The sequence below is a fragment of the Pseudoliparis swirei genome, chromosome 8 (genome assembly GCF_029220125.1).
Source record: "Pseudoliparis swirei isolate HS2019 ecotype Mariana Trench chromosome 8, NWPU_hadal_v1, whole genome shotgun sequence".
In the NCBI taxonomy this organism is placed as follows: Eukaryota; Metazoa; Chordata; class Actinopteri; order Perciformes; family Liparidae; genus Pseudoliparis; species Pseudoliparis swirei.
Window position 1 is genome coordinate 15,867,390 of NC_079395.1, and position 15,691 is coordinate 15,883,080.

The 15,691-nt window shown below is 47.4% G+C and overlaps 1 protein-coding gene and 1 pseudogene across 1 annotated transcript; both read right to left on the reverse strand.

Annotated features, from left to right (window-relative positions):
- Positions 1-2,189: 2,189 nt before the first annotated feature.
- Positions 2,190-7,854, reverse strand: LOC130198433 (serotransferrin-like; annotated as a pseudogene).
- Positions 7,855-9,363: 1,509 nt separating this feature from the next.
- On the reverse strand, positions 9,364-15,622 carry LOC130198434 (serotransferrin-like). Its single transcript, XM_056421596.1, has 11 exons — positions 15,578-15,622; positions 14,829-14,931; positions 14,531-14,725; positions 13,894-14,017; positions 11,120-11,312; positions 10,851-11,004; positions 10,610-10,767; positions 10,424-10,520; positions 10,316-10,336; positions 9,814-9,978; positions 9,364-9,530 (listed from the first exon to the last, which is right to left on the reverse strand). The coding sequence occupies exons 1-11, from the start codon at positions 15,605-15,607 to the stop codon at positions 9,379-9,381; spliced, it is 1,392 nt and encodes a 463-aa protein (XP_056277571.1). The 5' UTR covers positions 15,608-15,622; the 3' UTR covers positions 9,364-9,378.
- Positions 15,623-15,691: the final 69 nt, after the last annotated feature.

The following is a 15,691-nucleotide window of genomic DNA, read 5'->3' on the forward strand; positions in this document are numbered from 1 at the left end:
GCGCAGAGCCTTCAAGCGGGTGGACATCCGGAAGGCGGCAGGTCCCGACCACATCCCGGGCCGCGCCCTCAGAGCATGTGCAGACCAGTTGGCAGGAGTCTTCGCAGACATCTTCAACCTCTCCCTGTCCCAGGCTGTTGTTCCTGAGAGCTTCAAGATGTCCACCATTGTGCCTGTCCCCAAACACCCCAAGGTAACCTGCCTGAATGACTGGAGACCCGTAGCCCTCACCTCGATTGTCAGTAAATGCTTCGAGAGGTTGGTCAAGGACTTCATTTGTTCCATGTTGCCTGCCACGCTGGACCCATGGCAATTTGCATATCGTCAAAACAGATCCACCGACGACGCATTAGCCATGGCACTTCACACCGTCCTTTCCCACCTGGAGGGAGGAACTGTTGTGTGCGAATGCTGGTTGTGGACTACAGCTCAGCGTTCAACACTATTGTTCCCAAGCTCGACACCAAGCTCAGAGGTCTAGGCCTGCACTCTACCATGTGCAGCTGGATACTGGACTTCCTGTCGGGCCGCCAGGTGGTGAGGATGGGCAGTACCACCTCAGAGCCACTGACCCTCAACACGGGAGCCCCTCAGGGATGCGGGTTGAGCCCTCTCCTCTACTCCTGTACACCCACGACTGCACGGCCATGCACAGATCCAACGTCTTCAATAAGTTTGTTGACGACACAACAGTGTTTGGGCTAATCACCGACTACAACGAGACAGCCTACAGGGAGGAGGTTGGATCACTGGTACAGTGGTGCCAGGAGAACAGCCTCGTCCTCAACGCCAAGAAGACCAAGGAGCTGATCGTGGACTACAGGAAGCGGAGAGGAGAGCACACCCCATCTCCATAGACGGAGTTGCAGTAGAGAGGTCAGCAGCTTCAAGTTCCTCGTGCACATCTCCGAGGACCTCACATGGACCACGCACACCACTCACGTGGTGAAAAGGGCCCAACAACGCCTGTATTTCCTTAGGCGACTGAGGAAATTCAACATGGCCCCGCATCCTCAGAACATTCTACACCAGTACCATCGAGTGTTCTGACAGGTTGCATCACCGTCTGGTACGGGAACTGCACCGCCCTGGAGCGTAGGGCACTACAGAGGTGGTGCGGTCGGCACAGTACATCGTTGGAGGTGAGCTTCCTCCATCCTGGACATATACACCAAGCGGTGCGTGGCCAGGGCCAAACGGATGATGAAAGACAATAACCACCCCGGCCACAAACTGTTCACCCTTCTACCGTCAGGCAGGCGATACCGCAGTATCAAGTGCCGCACAAACAGACTGAGGGACAGCTTCTTCAGTCAGGACATCAGGCTGCTGAACAAGGACTGAGACCCTCATTAACACTACACACTAGAACATATTCTGTGAATATCTATGGCCATGGTGTATATTTTATTACATTGTTTATATATATATTGTATGTATATACATATATATATATATAGTCTCAAAAAAGTGTATATTTTATTACATTGTTTTATATATATATATTGTCATGATGTATATTCTATTACATTGTTTTATATATATATTGTTAATACTTTCTTCTTTTTTGTGTGTGGATATTGTATAGTTTATTCTCATTCTTATTCTTTTTTTTAGTCTGCTACTGCTGTCGGGTGTTTTGCACATAAGAATTTCACGAACCGATTATACTTGTATAAAAGGGGATGTGACAATAAAAACTTGAAACTTGAAACTTGAGCTGGTGGTGGACTTCCGCCGTGGTAAACGCTCTCCTCCGGTACCAGTGAGCATCCAGGGACTGGACATTGAGATTGTAAAATCTTATAAGTACCTGGGTGTTCACCTGAAACACAAACTGGACTGGGCTGACCACGCACACACACTCTATGAGAAGGGACAGAGCAGACTCTTTCTGCTGAGGAGACTGAGGGCCTTTGGAGTGCAGGGAGCACTCCTGAAGACCTTCTTTAACTCTGGTGGCATCCGCCATCTTTTATGGAGTGGTCTTCTGGAGCAGCAGCATGGCAGCGGCTGACAGGAAGAGGCGGAACAAGCTGCTAAAGAAGGCCAGCAGCGTGCTGGGTGTCCTCTGGATACTGTGGAGGTGGTGGGGGACGGGAGGATGATGGCAAAGCTCTCGTCCCTGATGAACCACGCCTCACACCCCATGCTTGACACTCTTGCAGCTCTGCACAGCTCCTTCAGCCACCGTCTGATTCATCCTCGGTGTCTGAGGGAGAGGCAGCACAAGTCCTTCCTTCCTGCTGCTGTCAGGCTGCACAACACACTGCAGTAGATTGCTGGAGATCCTGGCAAACTCAACACTTTACTCAGCACTTTACTTTGTTTTCCCCTTGTATATATAGTTTCCTCTGTATATTTAGTCTTTTAGTATTTAGGATTAGTATTGTTATTGTGTTTTGTGTTTTATTTTTATTAATGCTCTAACGTGCACCTGCTGCTGTGATCCTGAAATTTCCCGACTGTGGGACTAATAAAGGATTATCTTATCTCTCTTATCTTATCTTAATGTGTGAAGTGTGGTTAAGGTGCCCGAATCACTGCAGGCTGAGTGAGGAGGCACCACATGCTCCGTGGCGGTCACTAGTTTGTTTCCTGGCAGGAATGGAAAGTGCAAGATTTCTCCAGATCGGTTGGGAACGGAAAGAAAAGAAGAAATAGCGTATTTAACCCTCCTGTTACCTTAGGGTCAATTTGACCCCATTCAATGTTTAATGTCGGTGTTCTTTCGGGTCAATTTGACTGTTTTTCACTGTGTCAAACATATAAGAAATATCAACTTTTTTATATATTTAAAGGGCTATTTAGGTAGTCAACAAACAAACATAAAGTACCTCACACTTAAACTTGGAAAACAATATTAATTCTAATAATTTTCTGGAGGTTTTAATTGCTGGGGTCAAATTGACCCCAAGGGTAAAATATGTCAGTAAATATAAAGGTAACAGGAGGGTTAAACATTGAATGGGGTCAAATTGACCCGAAGGTAACAGGAGGGTTAAGCTGAATGTGATGCGTCTTGGATGCAGAGATACATTTTGAAAGTTAATGTCTCGACTGTTCAAGATTCAAGAGATTCAAGATGTTTTATTTGTCACATACACACACAGGGTGTGCAGTGAAATGAAAGTGGCAATGCTCAGCAGGAATGTGCAAGGGCAACAAGTACACACTATTTACAATAAAAACAACACAATATTTACAGTAAGTGTGTGTGTGTGTGTGTGTGTGCCTAAGAGGGGCAGTTGTGTGGGTCTATGTGGGGTCCTGGTGAGGTCGGAGTTCACAATCCTGATGGCCTGAGGAAAGAAACTCCGTCTCAGTCTCTCTGTTCTTGCAGCGTGACTACGGAGGCGCCTGCCTGACCGCAGCAGCTGAAACAGTCTGTTGTTGGGGTGGTGAGGATCCTTCATGATCCTGCGGCTCTGGTTCTGCACCTCCTGGTGTACAAGTCCTGCAGGGTGAGGAGTGTAGTTCCAATAGTGCATTCAGCCGAACGCACTACTCTCTGCAGAGCCTTCCTGTCCTGAGCGGAGCAGTTGCCAAACCAGGCTGTGATGCTTCCTGTCAGGACGCCTCTACAGCTCCAGAGTAGAAGGACTGAAGGATCCTCTGGGAAACTTTAAATTTCCTCAGCTGCCTGAGGTGGTAGAGGCGCTGCCTTGCCTTTCTCACCAGAGTGTCTGTGTTCGTTGACCATGTCAGATCCTCGGTGATGTGGACTCCCAGGTATTTATACCGCTCACCCTCTCCACAGTAGTCCCGTTAATCCCCAGTGGTGAGTACGTCCTCTGTTGTTGTACCCTCCTAAAGTCCACAATCAGCTCCTTAGTTTTGGTGACATTCATGATGAGGCTGTTGTCCTGGCACCAGAGTGACAGATCAGCAACTTCCTCCAGGTAGGCCTTCTCGTCGTTGTCGGAGATCAGGCCCACCACCACTGTGTCATCCGCAAACTTGATGATGGTGTTGGAGCTGAACCTGGCCACACAGTCATGTGTGTACAGGGAGTACAGTAGGGGCTGAGGACGCAACCCTGGGGGATCCTGTGTTCAGGGTGAGGGTTTGGAGTGTGTCTGCCCACCCTGACCACCTGTGGCCTGGCGGTCAGGAAGTCCAGGATCCAAGCACACAGGGGTGTTCAGTCCCAGCTCAATCAGCTTGCCGGCCAGTCTGGAGGGACTATGGTGTTGAAAGCTGAACTATAATCAATGAACAGCAGTCTCACATAGGCCCCCCTCTGGCTGTCCAGATGAGAGAGTGTGGTGTGCAGTACCTGGGAGACAGCATCATCCGTGGATCTGTTTGGGCGATAAGCAAACTGCAGCGGGTCCATGGAGGAAGGGAGGAAGGCGCAGATGTAGTCCTTTATCAGCCTCTCAGCATTTCATGACCACCGAGGTGAGGGCCACGGTCGGTAGTCATTCATACATGCTGGAGAAGCATTCTTGGGCACAGGGACAATAGTGGATCTCTTGAAGCAGGCGGGGACCACGGACTCAGCCAGGAGAGGTTGAATATTGTGGTGAACACTGGAGCTAGCTGGTTAGCACAGGTCTTCAGTACTCGCCCAGATATGCCATCTGGACCTGCAGCTTTCCTGGTGTTCACCCTCAACAGAGCCCTCCTCACACTGTGCTCGGTCACAGAGAGTGTGTGTTCATCCCCAGCGGTAGAACTCACCGGCTACGCTAACGGTGTTGTTGTTAGCCGGTGAGCTAGCGCTGTTGTTGCTAGCCTCAAACCGTGCATAAAATGAGTTCAGGTCGTCCGCTAGGGATGCGTCGGCACTCACCATTGCGCGGGATCTGCTCTGGTAGTCTGTGATAGTCCGTAGCCCCTGCCATAGGCGCCTGGTGTCGCGCTGCTCCATCTGTGATTCCACTCTGTCTCGGTACCTCCTCTTGGCCTCCTTCACCGCCCTCCTCAGTCCATAGACCGCTGCCTTGTACTCGTCCATGTTGCCGGATACAAGACCGGAGTTATAGGCAGCAGTACGGGCGTTCACAGCTTCACGGATGGATCTATCAACCCACGGCTTTTGGTTAGGAAAGACCCTAACTTTTACCGTGGGACGATGGTGTCCGCTAGCGTTGCTATGAGGCTCATTGCTACTTCCGCAAACTCGCTGACGTCACTGGAACTGGATTGGATCATGTCCCAGTCGACGACACGCAGAGCGTCCTGTAGCTCAGCCTCTGATTGGTCAGACCACCGCTTTACGTCCCTCGTCACTACCGCTTCCCGCGCGATCTTTTGTCGGTACTCCGGTAGCAGGAAAATGGCGGCATGGTCTGATTTGCCGAACGGAGGGAGAGACAGCCTTGTAGCCTCTCTTGAATGGCGTATAGCAGTGGTCCAACGTTCTTTCCCCTCTGGTAGCACACGTAATGTGCTGGTGAAAGTTCGGCATGACTTTTTTTAGGTTTGCCCTATTAAAGTCCCCAGCCACCACCACAGCCGCGTCGGGATACTTGTTCTGATGCCGACATAACACATCATGTAGGTCCGATAGTGCTACGTCGGTGTCCGCTTGTGGTGGAATGTAGACGGCTGTGGTGATGACCGAGCTGAACTCCCGGGAAGGTAGAATGGACGGCATGAGATCGTCAGATGTTCCAGGTTCGGCGAGCAGGAACGAGAAAGAGTCTTAATGTCCTTGGGGTTGCACCACTTGTTGTTAGTCATGAAGCAAACCCCTCCACCCTTAGATTTACCAGACTCTTCCGTTCTGTCTGCACGGAAAACAGAGAAGGACTCGGTTGGGCATATGACTCGATCCGGCACCAGCGTGGTCAGCCATGTTTCCGTCAGACAAAAGATGTTACAGTCCCTCATGTCCCGTTGGAATCTGATCCTTGCCCTAACATCATCCATCTTATTTTCCAGAGACTGGACGTTAGCAAGAAGGATGCTGGGCAGAGGTGGACGGTGGGCTTGAACTCTCAGTCTGTTCCGAATTCCGCTCCGTTTCCCTCGATGTTTTCGTCGTCTCCCCGTAGTAGCGGCTCCACTGCTGTTGTTGTGGTTCGCTCGTACGATCTCTGCCGGCCACGCTGGATCGATGGAAAAAGTGGACAAAACCCTTGTTTTGCGCAAAAGTTTATGTCCAAAAGTGTGCTGCGGTCGTATGCTGTTATTGCCGATGTGTTTGTGGCAAAGAAAATATTAAAAATAAACACAAAAACTAAAAGAGCGCACAATCTCCAGAGCTACCTCGACGGCGTCTGGACACAGCCGCCATCTTCTATCCCATTACTCTTGATTTGACCAACGGGACTACAGACCTGGAGTGGTTTCCGTGCACTGTCTGAGCGAACTCATGGCATTCATGTACTCTGGTCCCAGAAAGCTTTCATAGCTTGTTCCAGCTTCAACCACCTGGAGACACTTTAGTGGAGTCCTTGAAGAGGAGGTTCTTTCCACCTTCGGACAAGCTGAATGCGGCATCACTGACAGTGGCACCAAATGCGGACTATAATGAGAAATAAAAGGGAGATTTCAAATGTTCCTTTGATCGAGTAATTTCGACATCCATAACAAGGCCGTAAAAACATCTTTAAACTTCAAAACAAGTGTGCCAACCCCCTCAAAATGCCCTTTTTGACTTTGACCCTGTATTTTTCCCTCACTGACCTGCTGCTCCAAGAGAATGCGAACAACCTCGTTGCGGCTGTCAGGGCGAGTCACCACCGCGTGGGCGGGCACAGCAGCCAGGTGACAAGAGAGGTAATCAGTGACTGGCACTGGACTCTTCCCCGGACAGATCAGCTGGTACTCATCATTGTTGACTTTAACAAAGAAGAGTAGCAAGAATGTTATAGTTTTATACAAAATGACACAGTCGCAGTTTAGATGTGGACCGGTCCGTGTCCGTCTCTTACCAGCTGTGTTGTCGAGTATGGTTGAGTGTTTGATGAAGGCAACGTCTCCGGAATCCTCAACCAGACATCTACAATGAAGAAAACACAACTTGAGCAATATGAAGATGGGTTTTCCACCCAGAGCAGGGTGAACTGGAAGAGCAATTCACATTAATTTGCTCTGTCAGATGAGAACATTGATACCGCTCTCATGTCTGGTTGCTAAGTAAAGAGCTGGAGTTGAAAGGCAGTTAGCTTAGCTTAGCATAAAGAAAGGCAGTCAACCTGTCTCTCCATCCATCAATTATCATCCGCTTGTTCCGGGGTCGGGTTGCGGGAGCAGCAGACCCAGCAGGCTGACCCAGACTTCCCTCTCACCCGCAACATTTTCCAGCTATAACCATTTGTTCATGACATAGAAACGGTTCAAACCAAGTTTATTTATTTTTATTTGCAGAGCCGTAAATATTATTGCAACTAATCTTCATTTCCCTCATTTTGAGGAATCCCGAAGCTTTCCCAGGCCAGCCGGGAGATATAATCCCTACAGCGTGTCCTGGGTCTGATCGGCCTGTCAATCTCCCGCTCCATTTTACCCTCACTCGTGAACAAGACTGCGACATACTTGAACTCCTTCGCTTGGGGTACTCAAGATTTGGAGGTGCTAACTCTCACCCCCGCTGCTTCACACTTGGCTGAAAAACGCCCCAGTGAATGCCGGAGATCACCTGCTCCCCCCCCCCCCCAGGCTGCGCCCAGATATCCTGTCCATGAAAATCACAAACAGGACCGGTTATAAAGGGCAGCCCTAGCGGAGGCCAAAACCCACTGGGAACGTATCTGAATTAATGCCGAGAATACGAACACAGCTCTTACTGCAGGCGTACAGAGACCGGATAGCCCGTAGCAACGAGTCCGGAATCCCATATTCCCGCAGCACCCCCCGAGGGACCGGGTCGAAAGCCTTCTCCAAGTCCACAAAGCACATGTAGACTGGTTGGGAAAACTCCCAGCACCCCTTGAGTATTCGTGCGAGGGTAAAGACAACCGGGACGGAATCCGCACTGCTGGTCTTGAATCTGAGGTTCGACCGACGGTCGGAGCATCCTTTCCAGCACCCTGGCATAAACTTTACCCGGAAGGCTGAGTAGTGTGATACCACGATAGTTTGTCCCCCTTTTTGAAAATGGGAACCACCACCCCGGTCTGCCAGTCCAAGGGCACTGTTCCTGACCCCCATGCGACATCGAAGAGGCGTGTCAGCCAAGACAGCCCAACAATGTCCAGCGTCTTCAGCATCTCAGGGCGGATCTCATCCACCCCCGGCGCCTTGCCACCAAGGAGCTTCTTGATAACCTTAGCGGCCTCTGCCAGGGATTTTATGGGGTGGGAGTTGAAGACCTCCAGGGTCCTCGACCAGAAGTTCCCAGTTCACCCGCACTCCACGTTTGGGCTTGCCAGGTCTTTCTATCTGACTCCCTCGCCATCTGATCCAACTCTCCACCAGGTGGTGATCAGTTGACAGCTCTGCTCCTCTCTTCACCCGAGTGTCCAAGATATACGGCCGCAGATCAGATGATACGATTACAAAGTTGATCATTGATCTCCGACCTAAGGTGTTCTAGTACCAGGTACACTTATGAGCCACCTTATGTTCGAACATGGTGTTCTTTATGGACAAGCCGTGGCTAGCACAGAAGTCCAATAACAGAACACCGCTCAGGTTAAGATCGGCAAGCCGTTCCTCCCAATCACCCCCGCCAGGTTTCTTTGTCATTGCCCACGTGAGTGTTGAAGTCTCCCAGGAGAACTATGGAGTCGGCAGGCGGCGCCCTTCCCAGGACCCCTCCTACCGACTCCAAGAAGGCCGGATACTCTGAACTGTGGTTTGGTGCATAAGCACAAACCACAGTCAGAGCCTTACTCCCCGCAACCCGTAGGCGCAGAGAGACGACCCTCTCGTTCTCCGGGGAAAACTTCAACACAGCAGCACTCAGCCGGGGGCTTGTGAGTATCCCCACTCCCGCCCGGCGCCTCTCACCCTAGGCAGCTCCAGAAAAGAACAGAGTCCAACCCTTCTCCAGGAGCTTGGTTCCAGAGCCAGTGCATTGCGTGGAGGTGAGCCCAACTATATCTAGCTGGTACTGCCTCACCTCCCGCACCAGCTCCGGCTCCTTCCCCGCTAGCGAGGTGACGTTCCACGTCCCTAGAGCTATTCCATGCTGCCGGTGATCGGCTCGCCCAGGCCCCCTGCCCGGCCTGCCGTTCGGCCTACATAGGACCCGACCCCGATGCTTTTCCATGCGGCTGGTGGGTCCACAGGGTGAATGCTCCATGTTATTTCTTCGGGCTGACACCGACCGGACCCCATAGGCGACGGCCCGGTCACCAGACGGATATGTGAGCGATATCAATCTTTCCTAATTCTCAGAAAGAAAGCAAATGTGCGCATCTCCCAAAATGTCTCTCTATCCTTTTAAGGACGCGCGTTTAGAAATGCACTGTTGCCATCCTACCTTAAGGCGCCGGTGGAGCCGTAGTAATCCTCGTCAGCGCTGGCTTTGCACTTGGAATCATCCTTAATCTTGCGGCTGCCGACACACTGAGAACAGAACGGAGAGGTGGGGTCTGAGCCGGGGGCACAGCCGCTGATGAAGAACTTGGCTGAGGAGAGGAGGGGATACAATGTGTTGGCGTTACACTCGGTGTGTGGAAAAGGCAACCGTGAGAATGTGAAGCGACACTAAGGAGTAATGTCTTTTTGTGAAATATGACTTTACTGAGTTGTCTAAGCCATGACAAAAGTATGTTGCAACAAGTGAACTTTGTAATTAAATACGTGAACATTTTGCAACTTTGAAACATTTCCTCATGTGGTTGATAGGAAACATAATCTTGCTGGTGTTGCGTTTCTGAACATATTTGAGATTTTTCCTGTCACACTCACTGAAGTCACAGTCGTTAGTCTCTTTGTGTATTTGACCCATGGGGACGTTCCAGCCAGCAGTTCTGCCGACGCCAGTGTGGCAAGACCTCTTGCCCTTCAGGGTTTTCCAGGTCAACCCTGAACTCTTCTTTACCACGGCGACAGCGTAGTAAGAGGAGGCCTTGGCTACGACGAGAGGGAAAATACAGCATGTATGAATCAAAAATATATCCCTCGGACAATTATTGGTATTAAGTCATTTCATTTAAAGGTTCATCTTAAAGCTGTGAGATGAACATTTTCTGCTATTACACTTCCATATTAATCAGTTCCATGTAAACTGTTTGCATAATCTAGAAAGTCTTTAAGCCAGTGCAAACTAGATGTTGTCTAGGATCGTTGCTATTGTCATATAGTCACATAGATGGAATGTTTTCTTTTATGGTCCTCAAGGCACATGCACAAATCACACGTTTGGTTCTCATGTCGGAGATATCGGAACATTTGATTGAGTCTGTATTACCTCCAGGGACGCCGCACTGATCTGCGGAGAGAGACAGAGATTAAAATATTGTAGGAAAGTTAGGAATAAATGTAACGGCACGGTGTCTGTGCTGTGTAAGCATCCCACCTGCGTCGTACTGCTCCACCATAGCAGGAACAAGACCACACTTCCCAGCGGTGTACACCTGTCCTCCATCCACTGCCATTGCGTCGGCCTCTTTACGCTACAGGATGACAGAGATCACAGATAATCAGATACACAAGTTTGAACAAAGAAAAACATCTCACGGTTGTGACGAAAAGACTGTTTTACCATAATCTTTTTCAGGCACTCTTCAACAGTAGGGGCAGTCTCGCATTCAACTTGGGGGTCGGCGTCACCACTGTTGCCGTTCCACGTGTCACACTTGACCGTCTCAGCGTGGCCCACGGCACACCATTTAATGGCAGTGGATTGAGTGCCTGTTGGCTCTGGAAAGTGAAGTACAACCATAAACCAGTGTCTGAAGTCTAAAATGAATACGTGTGTTTTTGTCAACTAATGTTAAAAGTACCTTTCTTAAGGGAACGGATGATGCTGGTATATCCAGCACCCAAATACAGGAAGGAGTCGGTGTTTGGGGGCAGCTGCACCAGCTTCTTGGTGGAGTCTTTGAACATCAGGTTTTTGCCAGGTGCATAGGCTTCAGAGGAGAAGAGGTCAAAGCCCTGAAGAGACTAAAGGAAAGTTCTTTCGTTATGTAAGCCCACGAGTTACATGTTTCAATGAATCACTGTATTTCTCAACGGGGCCCTTTGTGCAGTACAACATTTAGTACCATACCTGTACTGAAGTCAGGCTGTTCCAGATTAATCCAGCCAGCTGTTGGTCCTTGCGGCTGACAACAGCGTGGGCTGGTGCTCTGGCCAGGTGGCATTTTTCATAGTCGTCTATTGGCGCCCTGGTGTTATCTTTGCACAGCAGCTCGTAGTTGGCCTTCTCCGACTCTGAAAGTGTGCAAAAACAATGAGACACAAGTTATTTAAATCTTCTACTTCTACATAAACGTTTTACCCATCTTCTCCCCACCCTGTTTTGTGAAGTCAAAGTCTACGGTTCATCAAAGGAGCGCTTTGTTTCTCGATTTGTTTACAAAAATATTGTATTAGTTATTATATTATTATTATGTTATGTTATATTCTGACAAAGAGTGAGAATCTTAGCTGTTAAAATAAACATAAAAAAGTGTAATAAAGCATTAAAACAGCCTCATATGAGTATATGATACAGGTTTACACTACCGTTCAAAAGTTTGGGATCACTTAGAAATGTCCTTATTTTTCAAAGAAAAGCATTGTTTTTTTCAATGAAGATAACATTAAATCAATCAGAAATACACTCTATACATTGTTAATGTGGTAAATGACTATTCTAGGTGGAAACGTCTGGTTTCTAATGAAATATCTCCAGAGGTGTATAGAGGCCCATTTCCATCAACTATCACTCCAGTGTTCTAATGGTACATTGTGTTTGCTAATCGCCTTAGAAGACTAATGGATGATTAGAAAACCCTTGAAAACCCTTGTGCAATTATGTTAGCACAGCTGAAAACTGTTTTGCTGATGAGAGAAGCTATAAAACTGGCCTTCCTTTGAGCTAGTTGATTATCTGGAGCATCACATTTGTGGGTTCGATAAGACTCTCAAAATGGCCAGAAAAAAAGAACTTTCATGTGAAACTCGCCAGTCTATTCTTGTTCTTAGAAATGAAGGCTATTCCATGTGAGAAATTGCAAAGAAACTGAAAATTTCCTTCAGCGGTGTGTACTACTCCCTTCAGAGAACAGCACAAACGGGCTCTAACCAGAGCAGAAAGAGAAGTGGGAGGCCCCGGTGCACAACTCAGCAAGAAGACAAGTACATTAGAGTTTCTAGTTTGAGAAATAGACGCCTCACAGGTCCTCAACTGGCAGCTTCTTTAAATGGTACCATAAAATGCCAGTGTCAACGTCGACAGTGAAGAGGCGACTTCGGGATGCTGGCCTTCTAGGCAGAGTGGCAAAGAAAAAGCCATATCTGAGACTGGCCAATAAAAAGAAAAGATTGGTATGGGCAAAAGAACACAGGCATTGGACAGAGGAAGATTGGAAAAAGGTGTTATGGACAGATGAATCCAAGTTTGAGGTGTTTGGATCACACAGAAGAACATTTGTGAGACGAGAACAGGTGAAAAGATGCTGGAAGAGTGCCTGACACCATCTGTCAAGCATGGTGGAGGTCATGTGATGGTCTGGGGCTGCTTTGGTGCTGGTAAAGTGGGAGATTTGTACCAGGTAAAAGGGATTTTAAATAAGGAAGGCTATCACTCCATTTTGCAACGCCATGCCATACCCTGTGGGAAGCGCTTGATTGGAGCCAATTTCCTCCTCCAACAGGACAATGACCCAAAGCACACCTCCAAATTGTGCAAGAACTATTTAGGGAAGAAGCAGGCAGCTGGTATGCTGTCTGTAATGGAGTGGCCAGCACAGTCACCAGATCTCAACCCCATTGAGCTGTTGTGGGAGCAGCTTGACCGTATGGTCCGCAAGAAGAGTCCATCAAGCCAATCCAACTTGTGGCAGGTGCTTCAGGAAGCGTGGGGTGACATTTCAACAGATTACCTCAACAAATTAACAGCTAGAATGCCAAAGGTCTGCAATGTTGTAATTGCTGCAAAAGGAGCATTCTTTGACGAAAGCAAAGTTTGAAGAAAAAAATTAATACTTCAAATACAAATCATTATTTCTAACCTTGTCAATGTCTTGACTATATTTTCTATACATTTTGCAACTCATTTGATAAATAAAAGTGTGAGTTTTCATGGAAAACACGAAATTATCTGGGTGATCCCAAACTTTTGAACGGTAGTGTATATTGTGTGGAGAATAAATAAATAAATACATACATATATACATAGAGTTAGAGACTGATCCTCCCATCATCAGATAATTGGCTTGGTTTTAAGATGGAAATAATATATTGTATATATCAGTTTGAACAATTAAAATGGGGACTGGCTTCTTGTTTTTCCTCCCTTTGCCTTAATTATGTCATTTTCATAACAAGTTTGCCCTCCATAATATCCAATGAATCTGATATATATGTGATGCTGCCTGTCTGAAAGTCTTTTTCTTGTTTTGTTGTTATTGTAATTGATAAAACATCTAATTTAATAAAAAGATATATGGTAATGAATTATTAAACAGGATGAGGGCATTTAGCTAGTCTTATACTGTAGATTTGAAACAACTGACTAGTTTAGTTGCTGACATTTACTATGAGTCCATAATTCATATTAGAATAAATGACCGTGTGACACTGACCAGGTACAGTGAGGTGCTTCACAAAGCCACGTCTCCAGCGCCGTCCTTCAGGCACCTATTAAGAAGAGCAGTCGACAGGAACACCAACATTAGTGGTTTGTTTGTTCCCAACATTTCCACTGGGTTCAAGAAGGCATCACATTACATTAAAATGTCACAGGATGGAGGTGTGGTCATATTTGGAAGAGACATGTGCAGAGGTCGATGGAGGACGATACAACTGAGAAGGATTAGAGATCAGACTAATACTGACTGGAAGGCTCCGCTGTAGTCGTAGTGCGGCTCAGTGTGAGACTTGGAGCAGTCTCCCTGCAGAGTTGGCACAGATTGCTGCCTTGTGGCCCCGGGACACAGCTGGCCGAAGTAGTTGCCCACAGCTGAGAGACAAAAAGCAACGTCGTTAGCAAAGATTTTAGAAACGTTTGTCCCAGTGCCTGTAAAGCAGCTCCACCACCCACACCGATGAGACAGCTTGACCACAACATAAATAAAGTCTCAATAATGCTCTTTATTACTTGGAACTTTCTGGACAAGACTGGAAAGCTTTATAAATCATCAACATTGTGTTCTACAGGGGTTGTATGGGCCAGATTGTTTCTTGGCTGGGCGTGGCCTATGACTTTATGTTACAATTTGACATTTTTACACTCAGATTAAGCAAATTAAATGTGCTAATTGGTGATCTTTAGAGGTGCTGCAGGGTGAATTTTGGACAGAGCCGTTTCTGCTGGCTGTAGCCTCATATTTAACTGGCAGGTCTCCCATTACATGAAATGACAGGTATCTGAGAATACAAATCCAGAGAAAACACATTTCACACTGTGATCACTCGTGACGTATACGCGAAGTAACTTTTATTTGAGGATTGTGCCTCACATAGTGTAACTTACCCTTGACAACAGCTTCATCTTCAATGCCTTCCCACTGAATCAAATCCATGGACACCAGGGTTCCGATGGGGATGTTCCAGCCTGCAGATTTATTCAACCCAGTGTGGCAGGATTTCTTCCCCTGGAGGTCTCTCAGGCCAAATGTAGTGCCCTTCTTCACCACAGCAACACCGTAGTAACAGGTGTCCGACGCCGCTGGATGTGAGCAGAACAATTGTCAGGAAGAAGTCAAAACATGCAGCTCATGTAAAATCCCCTCTCTTGTTGGTCAGTAGAGAGAGCTGATTCGTGAACATACAGGTGTCGTAGTCCTCAGCAATAATGGGCTGCAGGCCATTGTTGTTCAGTCCAGCAATGTAGATGTCCCCTCCGTCCAAAGTGACGGCGTCTGCCTGATCAGCCTGATGGGAAATAAAATCACCCACAAACTGTCAGCAACCAGCAACATGAGGTTTAATTTCTCCGGCAACTCAAAGACATGTGACGAACAGTTTTCTGCATATTTTGTCAGTTGCTAAATGCAGTGGTGCAAAGTAACACATTTATTTAAGCACTTTTGTTTCTTGCAATGGTGAGATATGGGTACTTTTCTTGAATGTTTTGATTCAGTGCTACTTTATACTTACCCCATACATTTCAGGGGTAAATATTGTAATGTTTTGCTCTTTTAAATGTGTTTGATGGCTGTTGTTAACAGGTATTTGTAATCTACGGCATTTTCTAAACTAAACATATGATCAATGTCCAAAATATAATTCATGGTTGAAGGTAAATTACCAAATAAAGCAGTTATCTCCAGCTCAACCAGCTAACACATACAGATGCAGCTTCTAAATACATGCATCACACATATGAGTTGTTGATACTTTGTGGCGTAGGATCCCTTTAACCCATTATTTTTGTCAAGCTACTTTAGCAATAAGGGGGTTTGTCTGGCTAACTTGCTCCTCCACTACAAAAAGGTACAGTATGTATCACACAAAACGAAACACAAAACACAACCCGGAAAACAGTTTCATGCATTTCACTCAGTTTCTTTTCACTTACAGCACCTGGTATTCCCAGGCGGTCTCCCATCCAAGTACTTCCGGGATCAGATGAGATCGGGCCGCTCAGGGTGGTGTGGCCGTAAGCAGGGTTATGAATGAGAACACCTGTTTC